This window comes from Sus scrofa, chromosome 14 (assembly GCF_054392235.1).
Source record: "Sus scrofa isolate SSC_HxYL_T2T_F1_AM1 chromosome 14, Sscrofa_HxYL_maternal_Yorkshire_Landrace_v2.0, whole genome shotgun sequence".
NCBI classification, from domain to species: domain Eukaryota; kingdom Metazoa; phylum Chordata; class Mammalia; order Artiodactyla; family Suidae; genus Sus; species Sus scrofa.
Genome location: NC_139396.1, coordinates 156,685,502 through 156,712,931, shown reverse-complemented (window position 1 = coordinate 156,712,931; position 27,430 = coordinate 156,685,502). Strand labels below are relative to the sequence as shown.

The 27,430-nt window shown below is 57.8% G+C and overlaps 1 protein-coding gene across 5 annotated transcripts in view; it reads left to right on the top strand.

The window, feature by feature from the left end:
* FAM53B (family with sequence similarity 53 member B) overlaps positions 1-27,430 on the top strand; it is a 117,996-nt gene that overhangs the window by 50,933 nt on the left and 39,633 nt on the right. For all 5 annotated transcript variants that reach the window (XM_084995830.1, XM_005671549.4, XM_013983842.3 and 2 more), the window contains one exon: positions 10,368-11,146. In XM_084995830.1, the coding sequence (XP_084851956.1) occupies positions 10,607-11,146 (540 nt within the window). In that variant the 5' untranslated portion in view covers positions 10,368-10,606. The remainder of the gene's footprint in view (positions 1-10,367; positions 11,147-27,430) is intronic.

The following is a 27,430-nucleotide window of genomic DNA, read 5'->3' as shown; positions in this document are numbered from 1 at the left end:
CTTCTCACCTCCCAGACCATCCTCATCACACCTTCTGTGCTGAACCGGAATTTCCTCCGCCAACAGCTTCTCTGGGGAAGAGCCGTGCACGCCCTTGACACAGGAAACTTGGGTTAGACGGCAGTTTCATGGGCGTGGCCCACCCACTGGTCAGCTGGCCCGACAGGCTAGCCAAACCCGCTTCCTGGCTGTGATTTCTAGTGGGTGCAGATGGGGGCCTGGCTGTCGGGGGGGGCGGGTGCCCCGGCATCCTTAGCACACAGCTGCTCCCCCGCCTCCACCATTCGTGGGGAAGGTGATGCTTCACGCTGGTCCAGGCTCACGTGTGCGCTCGTTGCATCTCTTTGGGTGAAACAGGGCCAGTGGGGTGAGAGCAGCCTCCGCTCAGCACCCTCGGCTTGGCTAGGCGCACCCATTACATGAGTTCCATGTTGCGGGAACACTGGATGCTGCACACTCCGTCTTCCTCCCCACTCAGCCAGGAGGAGACTGGAAAATCCGACAAAACGTGAGAAAGCACATGCGCCACTTGCCGCCCAAAGGCCCCTAGGGAAGTCGTGTACACACAGGCCAGTGGGGAGTTCCCGTCGTGGCACAGCGGAAACGAATCCAACGAAAATCCGCGAGAATGCGGGTTCGATCCCAGGCCTCGCTCACTGGGCCAGGGATGCGGCATTGCGTGAGCTGTGGTGTAGGTCGCAGACGCAGCTCGGATCCCACGTTGCTGTGGCTGTGGCGTAGGCCAGTGGCTACAGCTCCAATTCAGCCCCTAGCCTGGGAACCTCCATATGCCTCGGGTGTGGCCCTAAAAAGCAAAAAAAACCAAAAAAGAAAGAAAGAAGATAGAAAACAGTGGACAGAGAACAAAAGAGTTCACATGCTGGAAACAAAAATTGGGTGGAAACCCATAATTACTTTAGGAGTTATGATAATAAATTATTTATTAATGTAAATTATTTCACAGGCAAAGAACATAGAGGAAACTTGAGCAGAAGGATCATACATTATGTATAAAAAGGAATTGTAAAAATATTATAGCAGCCCGACTTGTGCCACTCCGATTCAGGTTTGTCAGCATTTTAATTATAAGCCCTCACTTGCCGTGTTGAATTACTTGGCGGTTAAAGTCTGCTCTGTGATATAGAAGGATTTCTCCTGGGGGCACCCTCTGGACTAATTCTACGGGGTACACCAGTTGGCTGTGTTGTGTAGCATGAAAAGATTTCGCCTCGAGATCTGGTAGCTTTGGGTCTTTTCCCTCTGTCGCCGTTTGTCGCTGGAACCGGAATGTAGACTGCACTGTTTAGGAAACCGCCAGCATTCAGAGGTGGAGCATTTTAGGTTTCCAAGAACAAATGAACACATGATGGAAACAAAGTGAACAATAGCGGTAACAAAACCAGCGCTCCTCGGCGGAATTTCTGGCCTCTGCCGCCTTCTCGGTCTCTCGGAGATGGCTGTTCTGCGCATCATCGCTGGACCAGGGCCTCCTAAAAGAAACTGATTATTAACCAAAATAGGCTCGGCTCAGACATGTTTCCGTTTTAAAAAGTATACCCGTAGGCAAGTGTGCATATGTATGATTTTTTAAAAAACGTATTTCAATTACTTATTTATTTATTTTTTATGCAGTCATAGGTATGATTTTTTCCCAGCACTAAAAAACTGTCAGGATTTTCCGTACAGAGGGCTGTCAGTTTTTCCCTGAAACATTTATTGGGTTCAGACCGTGTTTCTGGACTACAGTACAGATGGAAGTCAGTGCCGAGTGTGGTTGGCACGTGATGGCTGTTTACGGTGACAAGTGGAAAGGGAGCCTCCCGGGCTGCCTTCTCGCCCCGTCTGGTCTGACATGGGGAGGGGGCCCCAGAGGTGCCAGAGGACAGGGACTGGTGGCTGCCAGACTGGCCGTGGGCACCTTCACATGGTGCATCACCAGGTGGCCTTCCGCATGGAAAAATAGGCATTAGAAAGCAGCCTGGCCCAATTGCAAGAGCACGGCCTTGGGATTGCAGACTGCTCTTTGCTAGCTGTGTGTCCACGGGCGAGACGGGGTGTTGTTCTGAGGTTTGGGTTCCCCGTTGGTCACAGAGGGAGTGCCATTAGATGAGAATTATGCTTGGAGTATGTGCTCATGCTATTTCCCACCTTCAGCAAGGATCTCAGTGGGGTGTCAGTTATTTAGCGGTTATTTTGAGAGTTCCCTGGTGGCTCAGCAGGTTAAGTACCTGGCGTGGTCACTGCCATGGCCCAGGTTTGATCCCCGACATGGAAACTTCTGTATGCTGCAGGTGTGGCCAAAATAAAAAAACAAACGAACAGACAAAACCAAAACAGAACAAAAAACCAAAACAGTTGGAGTTCCCACTGTGGTGCAACATGACCAGCCCTGTCGCTGCACCACCAGGACACAAGTTTGATCCCTGGCCCATCGCAGTGGATTAAAAGATCTGGCGTTGCCCTAGCTGCAGCGCAGGTCACAACAGGCTCAGATCTGATCCCTGGCCTGGGAACTCCATATACTGTGGGGCAGCCAAAAAAGAAAAAAAGATAATGAGAATTTATTGACAGTTTCCTGAATCACTCTCCTGACTGCTTCTGTGTGATGGTGCCCAGCCTGACACACACATTGGTTTCGAGATGAATCGTGAGCAGCAGCCCGTTTCCAGTACTTTGTCCAAACCCACAGTCGGGTGGGAATCTGAAGGAGACCGGGCAAACTGGCCTGTCTCTTGAGAGGTTTGTTGCCATTGCAAATCCTGGCTTTCCCCCGTGTATTTCTGAGTGCCCCTGGAGGCTGGGGATGGAGCAGGAGGACCATCCAGAGCCCATACTTCCTCATACAGTTCGGGAAACTGAGGCCCACGCTCCTAAAGCCCAGTCTGGAGGGTTTTTTCTTCTTTTTTTTTGGAGGGGGTGGGGCTGGCACCCACAGCATGTGGAAGTTCCCAGGCTAGAGGTCCAGTTGGAACTGTAGCTGTCTGCCTACCCCACAGCCACAGCAACGCAGGATCTGAGCCTTGTCTGTGACCCACACTGCAGCCTATGGCAACGTCGGATCCTTAACCCACTGACTGGAGCCAGGGGTCGAACCTGCATCCTCCTGGTTACTAGTTGGGTTCATGACCTGCTGAGCCACAATGGGAACTCCCTGGAGGGGTCTTTTAAGACACCTCTATGCTGTCCGGAGATCCCACTGGGCCTCTTTTTGTAAGAGCAAGAATTTCCAGAGGCAGTGGCAGCTGCCGTGGGCCACCCCCGGTCGGCTGGTGATAGCGGGACCCTAGTAACCACACTGAAGCCACTGGCCTCTCGGGCATCTCCCAGGGCCCCTGGAGCCAGTCTTCCCTCAGCAGGGCCAGTGGAGCGTTACACCCAGCCATCCTAACCCCGCAGCCTCGCGCCTTGGCTGAGGAGCATGGTATCCTATGTTGCTGTCTCTGACATTCTCTGATGCATTGCAGGTGAGAGGGCACACTAGAGGGGGACACTTGGGCAGGCAAAGCCCAGGGACCTTTTCTTCCTGACATGGCTCCCAGCTGAGCCTCCATTCCGGTGATTCAGGGAAAGAGGCGCTGCCGTGGGCCAGGAGCTCCAAAGTTCATCTAAGGGAGTTCCCTGGTGGCTCAGCAGGTTAAGGATCCAGCGTTGTCGCTGCTGAGGCACAGGTTCAATTCCTGGGAACTTCCAAATGCCACGGGATGCTCTCCCCTCCACTCCCCCCCCAATTTCATTTAAAGATAGGGACACCACTGGGGGGTAGCTCAGTCATAGTCTTGTGTGTTTTCCACCTGCGTTCATTTCGTAAGCCTGCTTTGCTGAAGCCGGCTTCAGAGAGACACCCCGATTCCCTTGAGTTTCCCACTGAAAGGATTGGTGAGCTGCCCTCCCCCGCTCCCAATCCTGCATAGAGTCCTTGCAGCCCTGAGACCAAGTTAGCACACCCAGCCCGCAGGGCAGGGTGGGGACCGATGTCAGCACAAGTTGACAGGTGCGACATCCAAGAATGAGTCAGCCGGCCTTGATCTGGCTGGGGCCTGCCACCCGGCCCGGGCGGCTGCAAGAACCTCCTGTCGTGGGTCTGTGCTTCAGGTGCCTAACCTTTTCTAGAAACCGCATTCTGCTGTGCTCATGTCCCCGCGAGGCAGCCTGTCAGCACAGCACAGAGCCGGCCGGGGCCGTAGATCGCCTCTGTCTTCTCAGCAATAAGAAGGCTTGTTGTCCACTGAGAATCTGGGCCCTGGGAATTTCCCTTCAAGTTTAAGGGCAGAAATGGAAACAAGAACATTTGAGGTCAGATGCTATTTGTGTTCTTCTGGGTGTTGTGTTCCTTTGAGCTTTAGATCTGTGCACCCAGCCGCCTCCTGCGGCTCTGAATCAAGGGGTCTCAGGACCACAGCCCGGGAGGGGAATCTGAGCTCCTGTCCCCACGTGTGTGAGCATCGGCTGCTCCGATGCCGCCCAGTCTTCCAGACGCTGCAGGCGGAGCCTCAGCTTTGAAAGGTCATCGACTCAGTCCATCTGTGAGAAAACTAGATGGTCTGTGTGCTGTTTGTGGTTTTTCGTGGTTGGCCTGCTCCTCTGTAGGAAAAGCTCTGTGTGTGTTTATACTCCCCCCACACACACATGCATCCACTCCCGTGTGTGATATCAAACGCGTGAAGCTGAGACACAGAGAAACTGTCGATGCTCCTGACAGTGAGTCACAGGGACCGCCTAGAACTTAAGTGGCCACTGCCAGTGTCCGGGGCTGTGCCATGTCTGCTGGAGGCTCGGTCCCTGGAGCTTCCCTGAGGGGCTTCAGGCCGTGGCGTGTCTTGGGGGCAGGGACGGGTCACACTATCCCCTTCTCGTGACCTGTCGGCTTCTCGGGCCTTTTGCACTGGTTCTCCACCCAGAATGTGCTGTGCAACTGGGAGTCCCCACCCCCTCCTGTGAAAAGGGACTTTGAGGTATTCGAAGGGCAAGGTTATCCTTCTCTGAAATTCTACCTTGTTACTGAACCCAAACAAAACAGACGCCCAAACACCAGCCTTCAGTGATGTTCTGAATCCAGGACTGTAGGGACTGGAATTGTCAACCCTCCAGAAGCTTCCTGATGTGGCCAGACGGTCTGACTGTGCTGCTGCAGAGGTGTCTGAGAACCCGGGCCCCTAGCCTGTAGTCTAGAGCACTGGTTCTCAACAACTTTACCTTAAAATAAGCTATGCAGGTTCCTGCCCCTAGGGATTCCGTTGATCGGGCAAGTTGGGGACTGGGCCTAGGAATCTGCATTTTAGTCCCCAGAGGCTGCTCCTGCAGGTGGTCCTGACATCACACTTGGAGGAGGCCTCGTGCAGCACATCAGGGCACCCACTCCAGCCAGGTCCCACAGGGTTGGTACCCAGGGCCGGAGGATGGAGGCTCCACTCTCCCAGGCTTCTCTAGTGCTGCCGTCACGGTCATGGCCGCCGTCGGGAGAGTCCCTTCTGTCCTTGCAGGCCCCGTGCTGGGCAGCCGTGTCGTTCTCGGATCAGCTCTGGGAGCTGGTTACGGTCCGTCCCCCTCATTTTCACAGGAAGAAACTGAGGCTCTGAGAGGTTAAGCAACTTGCAGAGCTGAGGCTCGAACCCAGGTCCACACCCTTCCCACCACACCAAGGGAGCCCTGCTTGGTGGACTCCACGTCCACGGCCATTGTCGCTTTTGAAAGCGTTGCAGTTGTTTGTGCAGCAGCGATGTTGAATGGAGGGGCGGGGCGCCCGCGTCCTCTCCTTGAAGCCTCCCTGCGGCTTTTTGTATAACGTGATGTCAGGCCTGACGCTCAGGGCGGTTTGCCATTAAAAATTAGCTTCTATTCCTGTTTCTTTTGTCCGGTGACCTGACCCAGCAAATCGCCTTCTGTTCCCTGAGCGAAGGAGGAAAACACAAGGGCTAAACATAGCCTCGATTGTTTTGACTTTTCTGATATTGTGCTTCTTGAAGCGATAAAGATAGAAACAATTAAAATATTATCTGCCCCGCAGACAGAACAAGTGGCCACCTGGCTGGTGTTGACACACAATAGCAGTGCTCGGTATCGAGGAGCCGTGAGTGCTCTGTGTTTTCAAAGTATCTGAAACATTGCCGGGCCAGCCAGCCTCCCGGGAGAAAGTTCACACCCAGCCATCCACGGCCCGGGCTGGGGGGGTGGGGGTGGGGGCGGAGTTCAAGGCACAGCCTGGGTTGGCGCTGCCCGGCCAAGGGACAGTTACCTGTGTCAGGGACAGAAGATTACGTGGGACCAAGTGAATGGCCACGGTCTGCTCTGCAGTTTGCATCTGCCCCTTGTCATCCTCTCCTTCCTCTGCCCAGCGCTGGCTGAGGTCCCCTGTAGGCCACGCTCTGCACAGGCCCTGGAGTGTCCCTCGTGCCCAGTGTCCTCGAACTTGGAGCTCGGTAGAAGAGGTGGAGACAGATGTAAGCAGATAATTCAGGTCCGGTTAACCTGAGCCATCTGACTGACCGTCTAGGCGAAGAGCTGCAGGTGCCCAGAGGATCCGCAGAGGACGCAGCGCGTGCAAGACGGGAGGGAGGAGAGAGGCGGGAGAATATTCCAGGCCTCTGCAAAGGTGTGGAGCTGTGAAAGGAGAAGCTGCAGCCCCACTGCCGTGGCATTGTACCCGCGTGTCACCGGTGGACTGGGTGGAGGACGGGCTCGGTCCTCTCCACAGCAGAGACATCTCGTGCATTAAGGTCCGGGAAGCTCAGCCCCTAGAACAGAGTGGAGCCGGTACGTGCGCGAGTGGAAACGCGGTAGGATTTGCCGTCCAATCCCGGTTCCCACTGGGGACTTGAGAGGTGACCAAAAAACAAATGGAACGCAGACCCCCCGGCACACAGATGTTACCTATGCCCATTCCTGCCATCGATTTATTAAACTTCAGTTTTATAAAGAATTGCCAGTGCAGCAGAATTACTCTTCAGGGCTGCGTACCCAGAACCAGGAGCAGCGGGCTTTCTGGGCTGTTTTAGGCATTTTTCAGGGATGATGTTGGCTCTGCCTGCCTCTCCTCTGACTTCTGATGTCACAGGAAGTTTGGTGCCCCTGCGGCGGAGACCATGAGTAGGCGGGGTTCTGGATGCCAGGCTGAAATGTTTGCCTTTCCTTCTGAGGCAACGAGAAGGCAACTCAGAAAGTTCTCTGGAGGCAGAGAGGAGCCGGGACGGGAGTCGGGGGCCCCGAGGGGTCCAGTCAGGATCACGGGACGGCCACGGAGAGCAAGGACGCTGCCGAACGAGGGCCAGTGCGCAAGGCTAGCTGGCTCCCAGTTCCCTTTTGTTCTCATGATTTCCCTAGAGATGGGGAAAATTCCAGGGCAGTGAGGCCAAAATGGAACAGAAGGTGGTGTCTTCCGAGGATGGGATCCGTCTCCATTTCTCGGGTTTTCCCAGGGCCCGCTAGAGCCCTTCTCTAGAGGACTTCGGGCTCCTTAAGTCCAGGCCACCGCGGGGCCACCTGGAACCTCACTGCTCTTGTTGGGCCAACTGGTTCCTTCCTTAGTCGGCCACATTCACGGCCCATCTGGCGCCGCCTGAATGCTTCGTCCCGCGAGAGAAGTGAGTGGCCAGCATCGCTGGATGGGAGAAACCAAAGGAGCACCCCCAGAGCAGACTGGGGTCGTAGTCGGGCGCTGACCCGGGCACAGCCCCAGGAGGCTTGGTGGTCAGGTCCGCATAGGAAACATATCAGCGCGAGGGAGACGAGAGAGAAAAGCCAGCTAGGTCTCTGCCACTCGACCGTGGCCTTCCTGGTTCAGTTCCTCTTTCTCGCCCCGTATAGCATGTATTTTACTGCGGAGGAATCATGCTGTCTCTACAGCTTTATATCCTGTTTCTTTCTGCTTCGTATTGCGTCAGTACCATTTCCCTCCTCATTAATATTCTTTAAAACTGCGGTTTTCATGGTCTGTGTTATTCCTTGATGCTTTATTTAACCAGCCCCCTGCTTGAGGGCATTTCAGTTGTGTTTACTGTTTTGCTATCACGCCTCTCGTTTTGAAAAACACTATCAGACATAAAGGCCCCTTTTTTCTGAGGATCACTTTTCTTTTTCGAAATCAGGTAACAGAGACGGTCATGACTCACTCAGTGTTTGTACTTTTAGAAATTTTACTTTAGTGTTAGTTTATTGAACGTTCAATTGCTGACAAATGTCCAGTTGAAACCTTTTTAAAAGAACGTGGGAGTTCCCGTTGTGGCTCAGCGGGTTAAGAACCTGACCTGCATCCATGAGGATGTGGGTTTGATCCCTGGCCTCGCCCAGTGGGTCGAGGATCCGGCGTTGCCTCAGTCTGCGGTGTCGGTGGAAGATGGGGCTCGGATCTGGCGTTGCTTGTGACTGTGGCATCGGCCAGTGGCTGCAGCTTCGATTTGACCCCTGGTCTGGAAACTTCCACATGCTGCAGGTGCAGCCCTAAAAAGACAAAAAAATGTGAATATTCAAGGAGTAGTGAACAACATAAATGCTCTTTTCATAAAAGTAATTTGGGGTAGCGATTTGTCCGAATCAGTTCAGGGACCGTGTGCTGAGCCTCACTGGGCCCCAGCAGATTTCAGGGATGAGATGACCTGGACACTCGGTGTGAGTCCCGTCTTGTTCCCAGCTGGCTTGGCTCAGCTTGCGGCCCATCCCTCTGCTGCACCTCCAGCTTCTAAGGCCCTACCAGGGGAGCAGCCTCTGGCCGATTCTGGCTGTGTCCCTGACCCAGGGTCCCGGCCCCTCCGGCTTGCATCTCATGGCTGCACGGGGTGCCCTCGAGGAAGGACCGTCACATTCAGCCCCGACTTGGCCTTTCCTTTGGCTCACGAAGCTCTGTGCTGCAGTGTGGTGAAAAGAGCATGGGCTCTGATTGGTCTCGTCATTTGTTAGCTGTGTGGCTTAGTCACCCCAAGCCCGGGTCTCCCCCTGTGGGCAGGGAAGGTGGCCACGCAGGGCGCTACGGGGGATACACCACCCACGAGAATCAGTGTGCGTGGAACACCTACCGAATGTCATTCTCTCCTTGGGTTGACTGACAGACTCAAACCATACTTTTCTCCGTATTCACATTTGCACAGTTTATGAATATGTGTAGATTAGGAAAAATAGAAACGTGCTAACACGTTGATCCCTGGCGGCACTGCACGTCTCCTAACTCGGCTCTTGTGTTACGAGCTCAAGTGCAAGAACTCTGTCACATTTGTCTTGACTGTCCTAAAAGTCTCAGCACTTTTGCATGATAGAAAAGCATGCATGGTAGTGCCCGATTGCATGGTAGAAAAACAGCAAATAGTTCTTGACTCTTTGACTAAAGCAAGGGCTCAAGTGCAGAGTCAGCATTTTCTCACAGGCTTAGCTTGTTTACACATGCGTTCAAGTGGAGACCCGAATGTGCAAGCTCCTATCGTACCCTGAAGTCTCTGCAGCCCAAGACTTGCTCAGGGAGTTCCTGTCGTGGCTCAGTGGTAATGAACCCCACTAGTATCTATGAGGATGCAGGTTTGATCCCTGGCCTTGCTCAGTGGGTTAAGGATCCAGCATTGCCACGAGCTGTGGTTAGGTCACAGACGTGGCTCGGATCCCGTGTTGCTGTGGCTGTGGTGTAGGCCAGTGGCTGTTGCTCTGATTCCACCCGTAGGCTGGGAACCTCCATATGCCGTGGGCGTGGCCCTAAAAAAAAAGAAAAAGACTTGCTTGTTAGATTTTAGCCACTTTATCTTCCATTTTGGCAAGAGAGCCAGTGAACACAAGGAAGCCCTCGGTGATTGGCAGCTGTTGTTTGTGGTGGAGCACTTGGGTGGAGGGGACGTAACGCAGTCCAATGTCCGGTTTCTCTTGTCAGCGAGTGTTTTAGAGGTGGAATCCCAGGGAACTAGCCTGGCGGCACCTCCAGCGCCTCTGAAGTACTGACGGGCTCGTCTTTGGCCGTGATCTTCCACCAGGGCCCCGATTCCCAGCCCCAGAGCAGCAGAGCCCTGAGATGGGACGTGACAGACACTGCCCGACTCTGCTGCCTGCCAGGGCGGGGGTGGGGCGAGTCCGTTTCCCTTCCAGAAAATGAGAAGCGTTTGGGGCAAACAGTAGTGTCTTGGACTTTGCGGGAGGCGGTCCGGTTTGGTGGCGAGAGAGCCCTGTCCGGAGGCCGGGGATGCCTGGAGCCCAGGCCTTGCTCCGCTTCTGACTCAACACCTTGGGACGCACGTCCCTGCTCGAGCCTCGGCTTCTCGTCTGTAAAGCGAGGTGGGCCTGGATGGCTTTTAAGAGCTTTCTGGCTCTAACGTCCTGTTTAAGATGGGTTCTTGGTAGGAGAGAGAGGGCCGGGCAAAGGCCTTCTCAAATCCTGTTTCTCTTTGTCCCTTATGCACCAGAAAATGACAGATGGCGAGACCTGGACAGGAAGTGCCCTCTTCAGATCGACCAGCCGAGCGCCGGCATCTGGGAGTGCCTGCCCGAGAAGTGTCAGGACAGCGCCCTGTGGCATCGGGAGGCGGCCACCGCCTGCGCGGTCACCAACCTGATCAAAGACCTCAGCCTCAGTGACCACAACGGGAACCCCTCAGCACCCCCCAGCAAGCGCCAGTGCCGGTCCCTGTCCTTCTCCGACGAGATGTCCAGCTGCCGAACGTCGTGGAGGCCCTTGGGGTCCAAGGTCTGGACTCCGGTGGAAAAGCGGCGCTGCTACAGCGGGGGCAGCGTCCAGCGCTACGCCAACGGCCTGAGCCCCATGCAGAGGAGCTCCAGCTTCAGCCTCCCGTCCCGGGCCAGCGTGCTCTCCTCGCCCTGCGACCAGGCGGGATTGCACCACCGACTTGGCATCCAGCCCTGCCAAGGGGCGCCGGGCTCGGCCGCCGGTGGACAGGTGGGCGACCTCTGGGGCCCCGCCCCGAGCCCCGTGGCTGGGGGCCGGCTCGACATGCAGCGGTCCCTCTCCTGCTCGCACGAGCAGTTCTCCTTTGCGGAGTACGGTCCGCCCTCGGCCAACAGCACGCCCGCCTCGACGCCAGAGCTGGCCAGACGCTCCAGCGGCCTGTCCCGAAGCCGCTCGCAGCCTTGTGTCCTTAATGACAAGAAGGTCGGTGTGAAGCGGCGGCGCCCTGAGGAGGTGCAGGAGCAGAGGCCCTCGCTGGACCTGGCCAAGATGGCACAGGTAAGAGCCCCAGAAGGTGCTGGATCGTGCCGCCCAGGCAGCCAGGTGCTTATCTGAGGCGCCTCAGCCCCGGCCCGTCCCAGGCAGGTGCAGGCTGCCAGCTTCAGAAAGGCCCAGGAGTGGGTTGATTTCCTGGTTTGGAGAAGCCTATTCGGTGAAAGTTGAAAGCAAGCCCTCCTGTACAGGCATCTGTTTCTTTCCCTGTAAAATCAGCAATGAGGAGTTCCCCTGGTGGTGCAGGGGAATCAGCAGCGTCTCTGGAGCCCTGGGATGCAGGTTCAATTCCCGGCTCAGCACTGTGGGTTAAGGATCCAGTGTTGCCCTGGCTGCAGGGTAGGTCACAACTGTGGCTCAGATCTGATCCCTGTCCCCAGAAACTCCATATGCTGTGGGGACGCCAAAAGAGAAAAAAAATCCGAAGAGCCCTTTTGCTGCCACGCAGTGGTAGGGGCACAAAAGCAGAGGGATGTCGAGAGGCCCGGTGTGTCCAGGGGCTCCTCGGGCGCTCGGCGCCACGGCCCGAGCACCGTCTGCCCTGGTCTTGTCATGTAAGCATCGGTCACGGCTGGGCGGGGTGAGAGCTTGGTCTTGCCTGTGAGTGTGGCCCTGTCTGGGCAGGCAGGCTTTTCAGGTGGCACAATGTCTTCCATTAGGAGCTGGTGCCACCTTTTCAGCTGGGCCGCCTTTCATTTCACGATGAACATACAGCTCCTGCGCATGGAGTTTCCTTCTGTCTCCTCTAGGGTTCCCTCCCAGCCTTGAGGTCCCCCCAAAAGAAGGGGTGCAGGTATCTCCAGTCTAGAGCGCACACCTCGCCCCCGAGTCCAGACTTTGGGCCGCTTTTGTGCCAGAGCCCAGGCCCTGGCCTGGGGCAGCGGGAGGACCAGTGGGTGGTGCCCTGCGGGGTTGGCTTGGGGAAGAGCCGGGCAGGACCAGGCAGATGCCACCTGCTGCCCTCATCTTCAGCATCCCTTCCATCCATCGCCGCTCCAGGCGTGCCCCATTCTTTGTCCTAAGTGCTTTGCTAGCTAGACAACCGTCAAACACATGCATTTAAGTTGGACGGGCGAGTGGAATTTTCCTTCCTGGAGACATTTAAATAGGCAACAAAGGCGGGAAAGGTGACAGAGTTGGGTGACTTCTGAAGGAAAACCCAGAGCCCTGAGTTCTGGGTGCGATAAATGGCTTCAGTTAAATTTTTAATGCTGAGCTTATTTTATTAGCTAATAAGCTAGATAGGTAGTAAAAACAGCTTACACGTGTTATTATATTTTACTAGCCACAAGTTGGAATAACACCGCTGGCGTCACTGGAGACATTTCCCGTCCTCACTTGGGTAGAAACCTCTTAAAAATGTATTTCTCAGTGGGGCTGTGCCCAGATGTATAGATGGCTTCATCGGCGGCAGGCCGGCCTCCAAGACCCTGACTGAGGAGGCTGCCTCATTCTGCCTGTCTCGAGGCCCGAGGGCGGTGGGGGGCGGAGCGGGCAGAGTCCAGGGAATGCAGAGAAAGGGCCCCTGGGGAGCATGTGGGCCAGAGGGCCCTGGCCAGCACCCTGGGGACGGCTGGGCCCTGAGCTGCCCCCCACCAAGCCTCCAGATGCAGCCAGCCCTCTTTCCATGGAGCTCTGCCTGCTCTGGCTCCCCTGCGGGATGATTTATGGCCTCGGGAGGTGGGCCTTGCTTCTCCAGAGCCTCGAGAGCCTGGCCCGTGGCTACCTCTGTGCATCTGAAGAGCCTGGATGCAGCCTAGAGCAGGGAGGGCCCTGTGCCCGGGCACCCTGTGTGCTGGTGTCGTGGGACCTGCTCTCGGCCAGATGGTGACTCGTTGCCCCCAGACCCTGGCCTTGGGCAGGGCGTTCCCCGCATTTGTAGCTGCTAGGAAGCGAGCAGGTCTGCCTGGCTGTGGGAAGGCCGGCTTGTACCGAGGGTTGGTGCTGCTCCGTGTGTCCTGCCATCAGCTGGATGCCAGTCTCTCTCTTGTGGGTTTTTGACTTTGGTTTATAGAGCCACCTACCTGGCGGAGGCCTGGGGGCCAGTGAGCCACACGAGCCTCACCGTCAAGGAGCCCAGGGCCCCAGTGTGTGAGACACTCAGACACACAGAGTGAGTGCCTTGTCGGTCGGACCTTTGGGAAAATGGGCAGCTCTGATCAACCTGGCCCCCAGAGGCCCTGACCCAGTCCATGTGAGCGCCGTGGCGCCCAGAGCAAGGATGACAGCCAGGGCCTCTCCAAGCTCCCAGCAGGAAAGGGACCAGGGAGAGCCTCAGACTGCAGGGGAGCCCAAATGTGCCGAGGTCCAGGGTAGGGCGCCGCCGTGGGCACTGCCCTGAGGTGCAGGCTCTGCACTAGGACCAAAGGGCGGACGAGGTAGCTGTGACCTCGGGCCATGTCCATCCCAGCCCCTCCCAAGGAAACAGGCCCTCTGGAACATGGTGTTTCCTTTAGATCCACACTGGGGGGGGGGGGCATCGACAAATCAGAAGGCCTCAGAGATGGGCAGGAAGCTGGCAGCCCCGGGCAAAGCGCTTAACGTCTCTGTGCAGCAAATAATAGCAGCTCTGCTGCCACCACCGACCATAGGACTTGGGAGGAATAGCGGAAGTAAGTGCGTGTGCTCACGTGCGGGTGTACCGTGTCTGTGTGTGTCTGAATGTGGATGTGGATGTGTACACGTTTGTGTGTGTGTCTGTGATATCTGTTAACACACGCACCCGCACATGCACACATCCCCCAGTGCCCTGGCTGCCGTCACGGTGGCCGGGCTCGGGAGGGGAGGCGTGGGCTCCTCCTTGGCGACTCCAGAGGCAGAGCTGGGCCCAGAGCGTGAAGCTCAGAAGGTTCCCCTTCTCCGTGGTTGTCCGTCTCTTTCCTTCTGTTTTTACGGCCCCTTTTCTGCCCTTGCCACTTACTTCTTGTTGCGGGTTCCTCTTCTTGCCTCATCCTTTTCTTTTGAAACTGGGAAGGAGGCCTGCCCTGTGGCTCTCCCCAGCCCGTGCTGCCTCCGAGCTTGGAGTCAGGCTTGTGCAACGGCGACAGAACCAGAATCGCCAGCTGCCAGAGGAGTTGGGTGTGTGTGAACGTTCTCCTCTCAAGCCTGTCCCCTGTGGAACCAGGGTGGAAGTGACCCCAGGAGCCCACCAGGCGCCCCTCCAGATGCCTCACCCTCCACAGCCGGCATCCAGGCCCAGCTGTCCAGGTGGAAGCAGCAGGGCCCTTGTCACCCTTTCAGCAGGGAGGCTGCCGTGATGCAATGGGGAGGGGACATTAGAAATGCCCTTTGGGTTGTCTTTGCTCGTGTCTTCTGAAAACCGGAGTGCCCGGCTCATAGACCGGTAGCTGGGTCCTGAGCGAGGGACGGTGGTGGTCAGAGGGAGGCCCCAGGGGAAGGGAGGAGATGACGCAGGGACCTGGCCTCCAAAGGCTGCCCCCCGTCCCCCACCCTCGCTCCTGTAACCGTAACTGCAGCCCCTCGTTCTAAGAACGAGACCCTCAAAGGCCACCCGAGGGCCAGTCTTGCCCCATCTGTACCAGGTCCTGTCCTGCTGACCCCCTCCCCACCAGCTGACCAGCCTTCCTCACTTGGTCTGTCAAGGCCCCTTCTGCCTGGTGGGATTTTTGGGGTTTTTTAATTATTATTTTTTGGCTTTTTAGGGCCGTACCTGCTGCGTATGGAAGTTCCCAGGCTAGGGGTTGAATCAGAGCTGCATCTGCAACCTACACCGCAGCTCACGGCAATGCCGGATCCTTAACCCACTAAGCAGGGACAGGGATCGAACCCACATCCTCATGGATGCTAGTCAGGTTCGTTACTGCTGAGCCACAATGGGAACCGGGTGCCTGGTGTTTTATCTGAAGCCACAACCTCCCTTTTGCAGAATGACAACATTGTTGTGGAGGGCAGGGCCCAGCTTGAGCATGCGAGATGTTTGTTAGTGGGGCTTGTGCTGGCGGTGGTATGAGTTACTGCTTCTTTGAGACCTGGTTTGGCCACCAAGCATTGGTTGCCTCCCCGAGAGACCTGGGCTGTGCGTGACTGTTTAGATGTGCATCATGTGCGGGTGAGCCAAGATTTCAGAAAAAGCAACAGCTAAAGCTCACCCGCCGAATGCCGTGCCCTGGGTGTCACGGCCCCTGCTGCATGTTTAACCCCAAGCTGGTCAGCTTGAAAGAGCAACAAATTGTAGTTCTCAACAACAGTGCTTCAGACGGGAGGGAGACGCTGGTGGGAAGAGTCGGGATGCTGAAACAGAGGTTGGATTGACTGCAGCTGCCCACACAGTGAGCCCCCGAGCCTCGCTGAGCCGGCCCCAGAACAGGCAGCAACTGTGGTGTGAGCAGATGTTGGAGGGGCCCGTGAAAACTGGCGGGGGGCCATCTGGGGTGGGGAAGACGCTTGAGGGAGAAACGCCACCGAGAACCAGGGTGCTGCGGACAAGTGCAGGAGAGCGGGGTGACCAGGGCCTTGGGGGCTCCGAGGGTGGGGGCTGATGCTGGAAGCCACCCGAAGGGTCATCAGAGCTGCTCATCAGTAACGCCTGCCCCTCTGCTGGCAGGGTGGTCCCTGGGTGAGGGCTCCCCGCCGCCTCCCCGTCAGCCTCGGAGCTCTGCCCGTGCTGGGGTGGGGGCTGCCCTGAACGACAGGTGGTCCTCTTGGCCACCGTGGGGGGCCCTCGGTGCTGGCTACACCCCCTTCTCGCCCAGCAGCTGCAGGCAGCTGTGCTCTTCCCTGGCAGGACCCCTGGGCTCAGGCCTGATTTGCCCAAGTCTTTATGGCCTTTGGTCACCGCTGCCACGGCTCGCCACCTCGCTGGCCCCGTTTCCTGCCACCTTGCAGCCTGAGCGCAACTTCCTGCCGGCGTGGCGACCTGCGCCGCCAGCAAGCGGAGGCGGCCAGTGGTGGGTCGCCTTTCCCAGTGCGAAATGCAGATGGATGTGACCACCTTTGAGAGGCCGTCACGGAAAGCCCTGGATTCCAGCTGGGGTGAAGTAAGGGCTAAATGAAAAGTAAAGGCAGGAGTTCCCATTCGGGCTCAGGGGGTTAAGGACCCGACATTGTCTCTGTGAGGATGCAGGTTCGATCCCTGGCCTCGCTCGGTGGGTTAAGGATCTGGCGTTGTAGATAGGTCTCAGATGGAGCTCGAACCCAGTGCTGCTGTGGCTGTGGCATAGGTCTCAGCTGCAGCTCCGATTCTGCCCCTAGCCTGGGACCCTCCATATGCTGCAGGTGTGACCCTAAAAAGAGAGAAAAAAAAGTGAAGGCAAAAACCACCGTCAGCACATGAGGACAGTTGCTTCTGACAAGGGAACAGGATGGGCTTGAACGAAGGAAGAGCCTTTAAGACCCGGGCCGTCAGTGCGGCGGCTGTGAAGGGGCTCCTTCCACGTGCTTGACAGACACCGCTGCTGGGTCGAGGCCGTCTTGCGGGTTGAACACCGGGCACGGCCTGGATGGCTCCTCTCCGCGATCTTGGCGGCCACTGCTTAGGACTGACCTGCCACCTCCGCTGCCGTCCCCCCCGGCCCCGGGGGAGAGGCGAGGAGAGTCAGCGACGTGCCCAAAGCGGCGAGGCTTCTGAAGAGGCCCGGGAAGGCCGGAACCAGGGCCTCCTGACTGCGGAAGGAGGGCTCCTCCTGCTGCCATGACGCCTCCCCGCCCCCCGGGGGTGTCCTTTCCAGGTGGCCGATACCTGCAGGACCCAGAGGGCATAGAGGTGAAAGTGCGCCCTGGGGTCAGGTGGGGCTCACTTGCCCACTCTTCCACTCTTGAGCCTTGTGCCCTTGGGCGGGTCACCCTCTGTGAGCCTCCATTTTCTCATCTGTAAAGTGGGGATCAAGGTTCCTGATTCTCATGGGCATGGGCATGGGCAGGAGTCACGTGGCCTGGATCTGCCCCCGGGTGAATACTTGGATTAACAACAGGGCCGGGCCCTGCCGCCCGTCCCCTGGGCTTGCGGCTCCTGGCACAGGCGGTGACAGCGCCAGTCCGGGACCCTGCCCAGGTCGGGGTGGGCCTGGGAGGCCAGCTTCAGCTCCCTCTCTAGTCTTTCCTTTCCCTCGGAAGAGGCGTGTCTCTAACCCCACGGGACCCCTGATGGCGTTCTCATCATTTGAGGAAACCCCTGTGCAGACACCCGGCTCACTCCTTGCTGTCCCCAGGCACAGCCACCAGGTTGCATAAGCAATCTGCTTAAGGTCACTCAGATCGAGGCCGAGTGTTGACACAATAGCTTTGATCTCCTGGGGAAGGAAAAAGAGAAGGAGTTCAACTGGGGACATGCCAGGGAGGCAGCTTTTCATGGCACTTGGTGATTTTCCATGCTTTAATTGAGAGCTTTCGGAGCCGTAGGGTGTTGGAGAAGATGTGAGGCAGCAAAGCTCAGGGATGCCCAGGGCTTTCTGGAGCGGGGTCTCTGCTTCGTAGCCAGTTGTCCAGACGGGAGCCCGTCCCGCTCCCCAGGCGAGCTTGGAGCACCACGCACATGATGCCAAGCCCTGCTGGGTGCTGCGCGCAGAGGTAGGAGGCAGATGCCCTGCCCTCTGGAGTTCACAGCCTGCGGGCAGGTGGAAGGCGAGTCTCTGGAAAACCTCTAATACGTAGGGTTGGATGTTTCCGAGGCAGGTCCTTCTGCGTGGTCGTTCTGCAGCCCCACCCAGTGGCCCAGGTCTTGTGTTGGGCGGCAGGGTGAATGACCAGGAACCCGGCGTGGCTGTCAGTGTCCTGTCCAGATGCTGTGTGTGCTGGGCATCTCCGGTCCCTGGCATATAAAAGAGGCTAGGCTTCCAGAGTGTTCCCATGGTGCACTGGAATCATGGGATCCGTGGAAATAAACCCTGAGGCGGCCCTGGAAGGCTGGGTAGGGTGAGCGTGGGCCTGCACAAGTATGTGTGCAAAGGTGGGAGTCAGGAAGGGGCTGGAGGAGCCCAGCCCGGCTGGAGCCGGGCGATTGAAGGGGCAGGGCGCCAAGCACAGTGGGTACCTTCGTGGTAGGTCCTCTGCACATGTTTGTCTTTTATTCTGAGTGCAAGAGGGGACGCCTCAGAGACTTTTTAAGCAAGGGAGTGACAGCATCCCCCCTTCTGGCTGGGGGGAGCCACATGGACTGAGGGGTCTGAGGGAGGCAGGGGGCTGTCGGCAGACGTGAGCGTGGGTTCGATCAAGGCAGGGGGAGTGGACACATTGATTCCGAATAGGGGCTCAGACATTGTGGACGTGCGACCAACAGGCCGGGCCAATGGGCTGATCTTGTCATTAGCTTCCAAGTCACCCTTGTCACAGACCCCACTGGGCTGAGAATCAATCACCCCGACCCCCAAAGCCACACTGGTTAGGTTCTGCGGATTGTAAGTCCCTCTTACTGTCTCACCTGCAGCCCTCACTTTGCCTGTATTTCTTCTCCATCTGTTCTCAGTAGAAGTGAAGTGTGGCCCATCACAAGGGATGCGTTTTGCTTCCACAAGTGCCCTTGAAACCGTCCCGCCCCCAAGCCCTTATGCTTCAGTGCTTTGCCAGCCCAGGCTGCCCTCTCTCGACACCCTGGTCTCCAGGTCTCCGGCTCCTTTGCTGAAGCCCCTGTCCTTCTCCGCTTGAAACTGGGCCTCCATCCTGGACTTGGCTGGGGAAGGCCAGGGCAGCTCGGAGCCGCAGGAGAGTTCTCGCTCGGCCTAGAAAGCTTGTCACGGCCGTGCCGCATCTGGTCTGTTGACAACAGCTGGGGCAGCATCTCTGGAAAATGTGGGGCCTGTCGTGGCTTCAGTGAATCTACTCATAGAGCCCAGGGACCCCTGCCCAGCCTGGAGGATGCAGGGGAAGGGGCCGGTGGACAGAAACCCAGAAGGATTTCAGCATCCCAGGCTTACTCCTGCTTCCTTAGTGGGGATGTCAGGTAACGCCTCCTGGGAAGGAGCGCCAAGCCCCGGGAGGGCTGGAGACGGGGAAGCAGCGAGAGGTGTCGCTGAGATGGACGTGTGATTCATTCCCAGCCGGCCCCGAGCTGACGACATGTGTGCTGCCTGCCGGCGCTTTATCCAGTCCAGGCTGCTGGCTTCCGTGGGGACCCGCGCAGGGTGAAACGAGCCCATTTTGCCTCTTGTAACGCAGTCCTCCGTGGTCCCCAGCACGGCGTCGATGCAGACCCCCACCCCTGTTGACCGGAGCCCTTTAAAAGTATCACATTTTTTGGAGTTCCCGTCGTGGCGCAGTGGTTAACGAATTTGACTAGGAACCATGAGGCTGTGGGTTCGATCCCTGGCCTTGCTCAGTGGGTTAATGATCCGGAGTTGCCGTGAGCTGTGGTGTAGGTCACAGATGCGGCTCAGATCCTGCGTTGCTGTGGCTGTGGTGTAGGCTGGCGGCTACAGCTCCAGTTCGACCCCTAGCCTGGGAACCTCCGTATGCCGCGGGAGCAGCCCTAGAAAAGGCAAAAAAAAAAAAGACAAATAAATAAATAAAATAAAAGTATAACATTTTTGCGGAATGCACCGTCCTGAATTCCTGCCCTTTCTTGCTGCTTCAGCCCACAGCCGAGAACTAGGAAAGCAAGTGCCGCGCAGGAGGGCCAGCCCTTTGCTGCGTCCCCAAGCCCCCAAGCTGGCAGGAACTTGGTTTGACTGGACTTGGAGTGGGTGTTAACTGCCTATTTATGGCAAGAAAATTAACAATGCCTCTTTTGAAAGCTCGGCACAGTAGAACTCTTGGATAATTCCTTTTTGGGGAGGGGGTGGGGTGGCCTTTTTTTTTTTTTTTTTTCTGTCTTGGAAAACAAAAATGGTTGCTTCCCAAATATAACGCAACCACCAGAAGCTTCGTTTGTGAGCCGTAGCAGTGAGCTCACGTGAGGAATATGTCACCGAAGGCCCCCAGGCCAGCCCCTTCACCGAAGTGGTGCAGGGTCCCTTCATGGAGTGGGTGGTGGCTGTGGAGGGGGCTGCAGCCGTGCCGTGTACACGGGGAGTGTGGCAGGCCGCCTGGACCCACCAGGGCCCTGCAGGACACAGTTACCACCCCGTGTGTCCAGCAAGTTCTATGCGGACAGCTGTGAACCAGGTTTTGGTGGGGCCGAGCGTGAACCCCAGGTGTCACGGAGGGCGACACAGTTGGTTCTGTGGATGCTGGAAAAGCAGCACACTGGACTCTAGTGCCGAGCCTTGGTGCCTGGGGAGCCCTGGGCCCCCTCCTCCTTGCAGCCCCTGTGTCATAGGGCCTGGCCGAGGGGCAGGCTGTGCAGACCCCAGCCCAGCCCTCTGCTCTCACTGCCATCTGGTGACCTAGAGCAGGAACCTGAGGACGTGCTCCCCTCTCTTCTCCACTCCCAGCAGAGATGCTCACCTGGCGTCTGCCGGGCGCTTGGCATCGGCCAGGCCCGGGGTATTTCTGTAAGACGCACACAGTGTGTCTTACTTCCATATAAGCTACTTTCTAGAAAGGGGTGGATAATAAGCAAGTAGGCAGTAGGCAAGGTACTTCCAGTGGCGACATGTGCTGTCAGGAAGACAAAGCAGGCTGGTGTGTTCAGAACTCCAGGTGGGGGAGAGGGGGTGGCAGAGGCCGGCTGCAGACTGGAGGGCGGGCGGCCTCCCTGCGGAGGTGACCCAATGACAGGGTGCCTTGAGCCACACCAGGGAAGTGAGGGGGAGCATCCTGAGTAGAAGGATGAGGAAGTAAACCCTGAGCTTGGGAGGCGGGCTGGGCTTGGCCAATTCAGGGTGCAGCAAGCTGGCGACTGGGGGCGCTGGGGGCAGGGGTGCAGGAGGGGCTGCAGGGGGTGGGGGGCAGCAGGGCTGGCTTGACTGGGACCTTTGTCCTAAGTCCAGGGCAGGCCAGCATGGTTTTCAAGCCAGAATCTGATGGGATCCACTGGATCTGGGACCCTGTGAGTCAGTTGCTTGGGGGATTTAACCTCAGCCACATCTGGGAGAGGCCGTGGTGCCAAGAGGTCACGGCGTGTGAGGCAGTTAGGCAGGGACCCCAACGTTAGAGGGCTGGGGGGACCTGGAGGGAGGGACTCAGGCCTGCTGCCATGTGCCTGTCGAGGTGGAATGCCAGCTCCCATCCCCTGCAGCTGACCGGCCAGTGGCAGCAAGTGGCTGTTGGCTCGTCCCCGCTTCGCCTTCACACGTCAGCCGGGCTCAGCTGGGGAGCAGGTCCTCCCTCCTGACCGTGCTGGCCCGCATCTGCGGTGGCAGGGGGCATGGAATGTTCTGGGGCCCTCCCTCAGGGCGCGGTCCCCTCATCCAGCTGGGCCAGGCTTCTCTCCGTCCTTTCGGGGAAGGAAATTGAGTGTTGGCTACCTGCTCACGTGCCGGGGGCAGAGCCGAGAAGGGAGCCCTGGCCACCCCTCGGCCCCCGCAGCCTGGGAGCCATGGCCCTTCTTGCTGGGGTGGGTTCTGCCACCACTTTCACACCGCAGACCCAGGCGGGTCTGGGACCTGCTCTGGGCTTGGGGTCCCCTGAAGGTCAGGCGAGGGTGGTGACCTTCTCATCCCGGGCTGCAATGACCCGGAGTCTCAGGATGCTCTCAGGAAGCGTGGCTATTATTTATCGTGCCATTATCGCCAACCCCCTCACCCCCACTGCTGAGAAGCCTTGAAACTCTGTATCAGGCCGTCTGATAGACACGTCCTCCCAGCCCTTGGGCAGACTCTGCATCTCTTGAGCCGCAAGTTTCCTGGTTGGCAAACCCGGGTACTGGCCTTAAAGGGGCCCCGCGGTTTGGCCCCAGGGCCTCCCAGGAGGCCGTTTCAGCTCTGCCCTAGCAGGATGGTCCTGCCTTCCTGCAGGATGGTTCCAGACCCTTCCCTGTACAAGGCTGGAGCACAAGAGACTGGCCCGCAGTCAGGTTTGGCCGTGCCGAGGGGAGGCGTCCGGAAAGTGTCGGTTATGTTCTGCAGATGGATGTGTCACAATCTGGAATCATCCTTTTAGCGCCCAAAGCAGAGACTTCATATACGTTTTTGTGATTTGCTGGAAGATCCCTAAGCCCTTGGCCACCGCCATCCCCCCTCATCCCCAGAGGGGCTTGTCTTATGGGTTGGGGAGAGCTCCCAGCCAGCCCTGCGCTTGGCGAAGCCCAGGGCCTGGCCGGCCTCCCCCCCAACGCCCAGCCAGGCTATTCTGGATGCAGCTGCTGGGCACTCCTCTCCCTTCCCCCCTCGGGTCCTGCTCTTGCTCTGAAATGATGGGCCTGCCTGCATGTGGGGAGAAGAGGCACGAGAACTGGGCCATCTGTGTCCCAGAAGGAAAATTCCTACCAAGCCCCTTACTGAGCTGACTTGGCAAAGAAGAGCAAAGGTGGCATTGAGGGTTTGCTGTGCGTGTGGCTCGGCCAGGCCGGGGCTGTGCCCACACTCACACAAGGGGCCCTTCTCGCCGTGTCCCCACATTTCTTATCACCTCTTTCTCATGTGGGTACCCTGAGAAGATTCTGAGACCAGGGGAGGGCCTTGTGGGCCCTCTGGTCGTCTTCTCCCATCATGCCGTTCTGTCTCGAGCGTCATGTGTCCCCTTGGAGGGACTCGGTGCCGTGGTCCAGGGGTCTGGACGCTTCTGACTGCATTCCAGCTCTGGGCCAGCACACCCTTCTCGCAACCCCTTGATAGCTGGGACTAACTTTCAACAGGCCTAATCCACCTGGAGAAATTCCATCTCGCTTTCATCTGGAACAGCCTTGGACAATGGAATGTTCCCAGAATCGATGGCAAATAAAAGGGGAACAAGTATTCAGGCCGAGGAGCCAGCGGAAGAAGAGACCCTCTTGTGCTGGGAACGGGCCTGCTCAGCAGCAGCCCGGGCGGGCGCAGGACAGTGCAGTGTGTTTGGGGTGAGTGGTTTAGCAGATGTGGGTTGATTACGCAGCATTGACCATTTGGCACGAGAAAGGAGATGGCATCCGAGGTGGTGTGAGGGTAACTGTCACCCAGCAGAGACCACAGGACTGGAGCGCGATGCATACGGGGGTGGGGGATGGGCTGTGGGGAAATGCGGGTGCCCGCGTCTGCCGCAAGCTGGGAGACGGAGATCGTGGGGTGTTGCTGTGCCACTCGGAGGGGGGCGCCCTGGGCCCTGGACTCAGTGTCCTCTCCTGCATCGTGTGAGGATCCAGCTGGTGAGAGCACCTAGAGCAGGCCTGCTGTGCAGACGTGCTCAGGACGTGTTGGCTCTGGGACCAGTGCTGTCACCACTGTCATCATTATTCTCTCTTCAACTTATCCTGGCTTGTGGCCTTGAAGTCCTTGTCATTAGCTTGCTGGCAGCCCAGGGAGGGAAGCAGTGTGCCCGCCTGGAGGCCTAAGGGAGGCTGGGGGGCTGGAGTGGAGCGTGCGGGAGGGCCAGGGGCTTGGCCCCTCTCCTGCCCAGCCCTGGGGACACAGGGCTGCCTCTGACCACACAGGTGGAGTGAGAGGCAGGTGAGATGGGAGCGGATTTGCAGAAGAAACTCTCCTAGTGAATTTTCTCCTCAAAATAGCCCTGTGAGGTGGATGCGTCTTATTCCTTTTAGAGGCGGTGTCTGAGCCTCTGCTCTGCGCGATGGAAGCAGAATGTGAGCCACAGAGATTAAATTCTAGTAGCCACAGTGAAAAAGAAAAAAGAAACAGGCAAAATTAAGTTATTAATGTAATAGTATATTTTGTTTAACCCAGTATGTTTTGCACACTGTCATTTCAACACGCAGTCAATAGAAGCCAGTCATTAATGAGCTGTGCAGGGTTTTTTTACACGAAGTTTCCAAGATCAGGGCATGTCTCAGCCCGGATTGGCCTCAGTTCCAGTGCTCGGTGCTCCTCACTGTGGCTGGTGGCTCCTGCAGTGGACAGTGCAGCTGCCCAAGGTCACATGGCATTAGGTGGCTGAGTGGTCAGCCTTGGGAGCTCATGGCACAGGCAGGTGGGGGGCTCTGAGGTGTGGACGGAAGGGATGGGACTCAGCTGTGGTTTAAGGGGCTTGGCTCTGCCACCCAGACCCAGTCCTTCCTGAGGCCCCGGGCAGCAGCTGGTCGGGAGGGGCTGACAAGAGGCCTGCCGTGCCATGTCGATGCCGTGGCGCTGCGCTCGCTCTGCCGGGGGACCAGGGAAGAGTGAGCCTGGGAGGCAGGGGCAGGGAAACATGGGGATGCTCGAAGGATCGCTCTGTCACGGACTGGGGACATCCCGCTGCCCCCCCTTGGAGCAGGTGGGGGTGGGGGGGCCATTCCTCTGAGATCCTGCCTTCTCTGGGTGTTTTCTCTCCTGAAGTTGCTGTGCCTGTGCAGCCCTGCTCTGTCCCCTAGGGGCCCAGGGTGGGGCCGGGGGGCGGGGCGCCAGTCGATGGGGTGAAATGAGGCGGCCAGGTGGGCCCTTCTCGGGGGTCCGGGTAGAGATGCTGACACAGGCAGTGTGGTGCCACAAGCCCTGGGTCCCTTCTCTGTGCTGCTGTCTTCGTCTCTGATGGCTGGGCTGTGCACATGTCCCCACACGTCCCCTGAGCACACCGCATGCTCCAGGCTCCGCACAGCTGGCTGGCTGTAGGCCCTGTCCATTCAGGCAGGTGTGGGAGAGCCCAGGGCAGATGTGGCTCCAGAGCAGTCCTGTCCCTGGGGCTTGGCAGCCTCCTGACCATGGTTTTCCTGCACAATTGTGTTCGTGGTTCTAGTTTGTGCCCCCTGCCAGGAGGGACTTGTAGAAAGATGGGGCCTACAGCTTCAGCCACCTGGGAAGTTCAGACCTGCCCCACCCTTCATGGGAACCTTCTGGGCCCTCAGACTCCAGGCGGCAACAACCATGTGAGCTGGTTCAAATCAGCATGCACTGATTGAGTGCCAGCTGTGTACGAATGCCTGGACCAGGAGCTCCGGGGAGAGCCGAGGTAAAGGGTCCGTATCTTTAAGGAGCTTGCAGGCTCTAGAGGGGTCGGATGAGGGCAGCTGTGTCTGTGCAGCCAGCTGCAAGCTGGAGCGCAAGTCTTGTCTTCTGAGGATTTGGATTCAAGTTCTGGACTCACCCCTTCAGCCACATCTCCCAGCTCCTGCTTGTGCCAGGGCCTCTCTGTGCTGCAGTAGACAGGACAGTCAGCTCCAGACTTCTAGAGGTCACAGCAGTCACACATTGTCACATAGAAACCTGGGGCGTGTGACTAACACTCGCAGCTCTGTCCTCTGCCCTTGGTCTCCTTACCATGGTAGTTCCCGTTGTGGCTCAGTGGGTTAAGATCCCAACTAGTATCCATGAGGATGCAGGTTTGATCCCTGGCCTCGCTCAGTGGGTTAAGGACCCGGCATTGCCGTGAGCTGTGGTGTAGGTCACAGACACAGCTCGGATCTGGTATGGCTGTGATGTAGGCTGGCAGCTGCAGCTCCGATTTGACCCCTAGTCTGTGAACTTCCGTATGCCATGGGTACGGCCCTAAAAGGAAAAAAAAAAAAAAAAAAAAAAGAAGAAGAAGAAGAAGAGAAAAGAATCCATGGTGGCCGTTGCTGGAGTTAAAGAAATGGTGACTGCAGGACAGACACTCACTGGCATGTGCTACCCTCACAGGAGCGTTCCAGGAACCCTGCGGTAGGGACCAGGGGCCCGTGGTGGGTTTGCCCTGATGTGTGCAGGGCTCAGCTCCTTGCAAGGGAGCAGAGAAGCTCTGGAGGGCCCAGGCTCAGGGTGTCAGCTGGAGGGAACAGGAAAGACGTGGCACAGAGGTGTTCCCCAGACCGGAAACTAACCCTTTAGGCTGGAGCTGTGGTTGGGATGGAGCACGGGGGCCCCTGAGAATCAGCTGGAGAGTTGGGGCCTGGTTCTGGGTGCAGTGGGGGGACCAAGGACAGTTTTGAACAGGATGCTGGGGTTTTGAACCTCAGGTTGGCTGGGGGTAGGTTGGCAGGGAGCCCCCAGGGCAGAGAGAGAAGGCTGTGCCCCTGTATCTGGTGGCCCTCAGTGGAGCGGGGGGGCCGTAGGAGTCCCACGCGGGCCGGGTGAACTGCTTGGGTCCAGAGTCTCTGGGACGTTCCTTGCCTGGTTCCTGCAGCCCGAGGGTCCAAGGCCTGGTGCAGACTGGACGGCAGGGCCGCTGGCCAAGGTGAATCTTCCAGGCCCCTCAGGCGAGCTCTCTCTCCCTCTCTCTCCTCAGACAGGGGGTTCGTCGGGGAAAGGAGGTTGGCCGTGTTCGTCCGTAGGGAAGTGAACAGAGTCGGAGAGGCCTCCCTTTTTCCTCTTAGCAGCCAAGAAAGCCAGAGGGTTGCTCCTGAGCGTGGGAGGACGAGGCCTTCTGCCTTTGGTCATGCGCCTGGTCAGCCTGCTGCCCGCACTGTCCCTTCTCCCCAGGAATGAGGACAGCCTGGTGCATATGTTGAGAACCTTTAGCCGGAGCCCCACTGCTGCTGTGGGTGGGCCCCACCCCTAGAGACTTTGGTCTGCAGGTAAGTGAGAAGCTAACGCTCAGGACCCTGGCCCTGGGCGGCGGCCTCCTCGTGCTCCGCCTCGCTCTGTGGACCGGGGATCAGGCTTGCGTTCGTGTAGTTATATGTCGTCTTTATTAGAGTCCTGGGAAGTAAGGATTGCTGTTCCCATTTTGCAGAAGAAGAAACTGAGGTGCAGCATGGCAGCCAAGCTCACAAGGCTGGGTGTGGCAGGGCTGGGTGCGGTCCAGGCTTGTTCCACTCCTCACCAGGGGGCCTAGACGGGGCTCAGGGTGCCAGGCCTATGCCATCATCTCACGTGTCCACACGGGGGCTGGAGTCACGGAGCTGAGTCTTTTCTCCTCGGCCATGGTGGCCCTTGGTGGGATGCATTGGCTCTGGCCACCTGGGGCTCTCTGTGAGAGGGCAGGGCAGTGGCTAGCTCAGGGGTTAGTGCCCAGTCTTGGGGTGGCCACTGGGCTCTCACATGACATCACCAGGGAAGCCCAGTCTGGGTCCTTGCTCCCCCAGCTGTTGGAGCTGTCTAGATGGTCTAAGGTGACAGTTGTCACTGTTCTGGATGAAATAGGCTAAAATTGGATTATTAGCGAAATTTGAAACTCCAGATCGAAGCAGTGGCACTGAGCAAGGGGGGGCCCTAATGGGGTCCTTGATGCTGCCCGGGGACCTGCACGAGGAGTCCCAGGTCTCTTTTGAAGCAGGGCCTGAGCCTCAGCACAGGAGGCTGGCGTGGAGGAAAAGAGGGGCCCGTCCATGGGCTTTCCCGACGGTCCAGGCCACAGAGACCCAGCAGTGCAGGCTGGTGGCCGCAAGGCTTGTCCTAGAGTCAGCCGGTGGGGAGAAGGATGGGTGGAACCCCAGGTTGCAGAATCCCTGTCTGGTCTCTTCGGAGGCTGGGCATC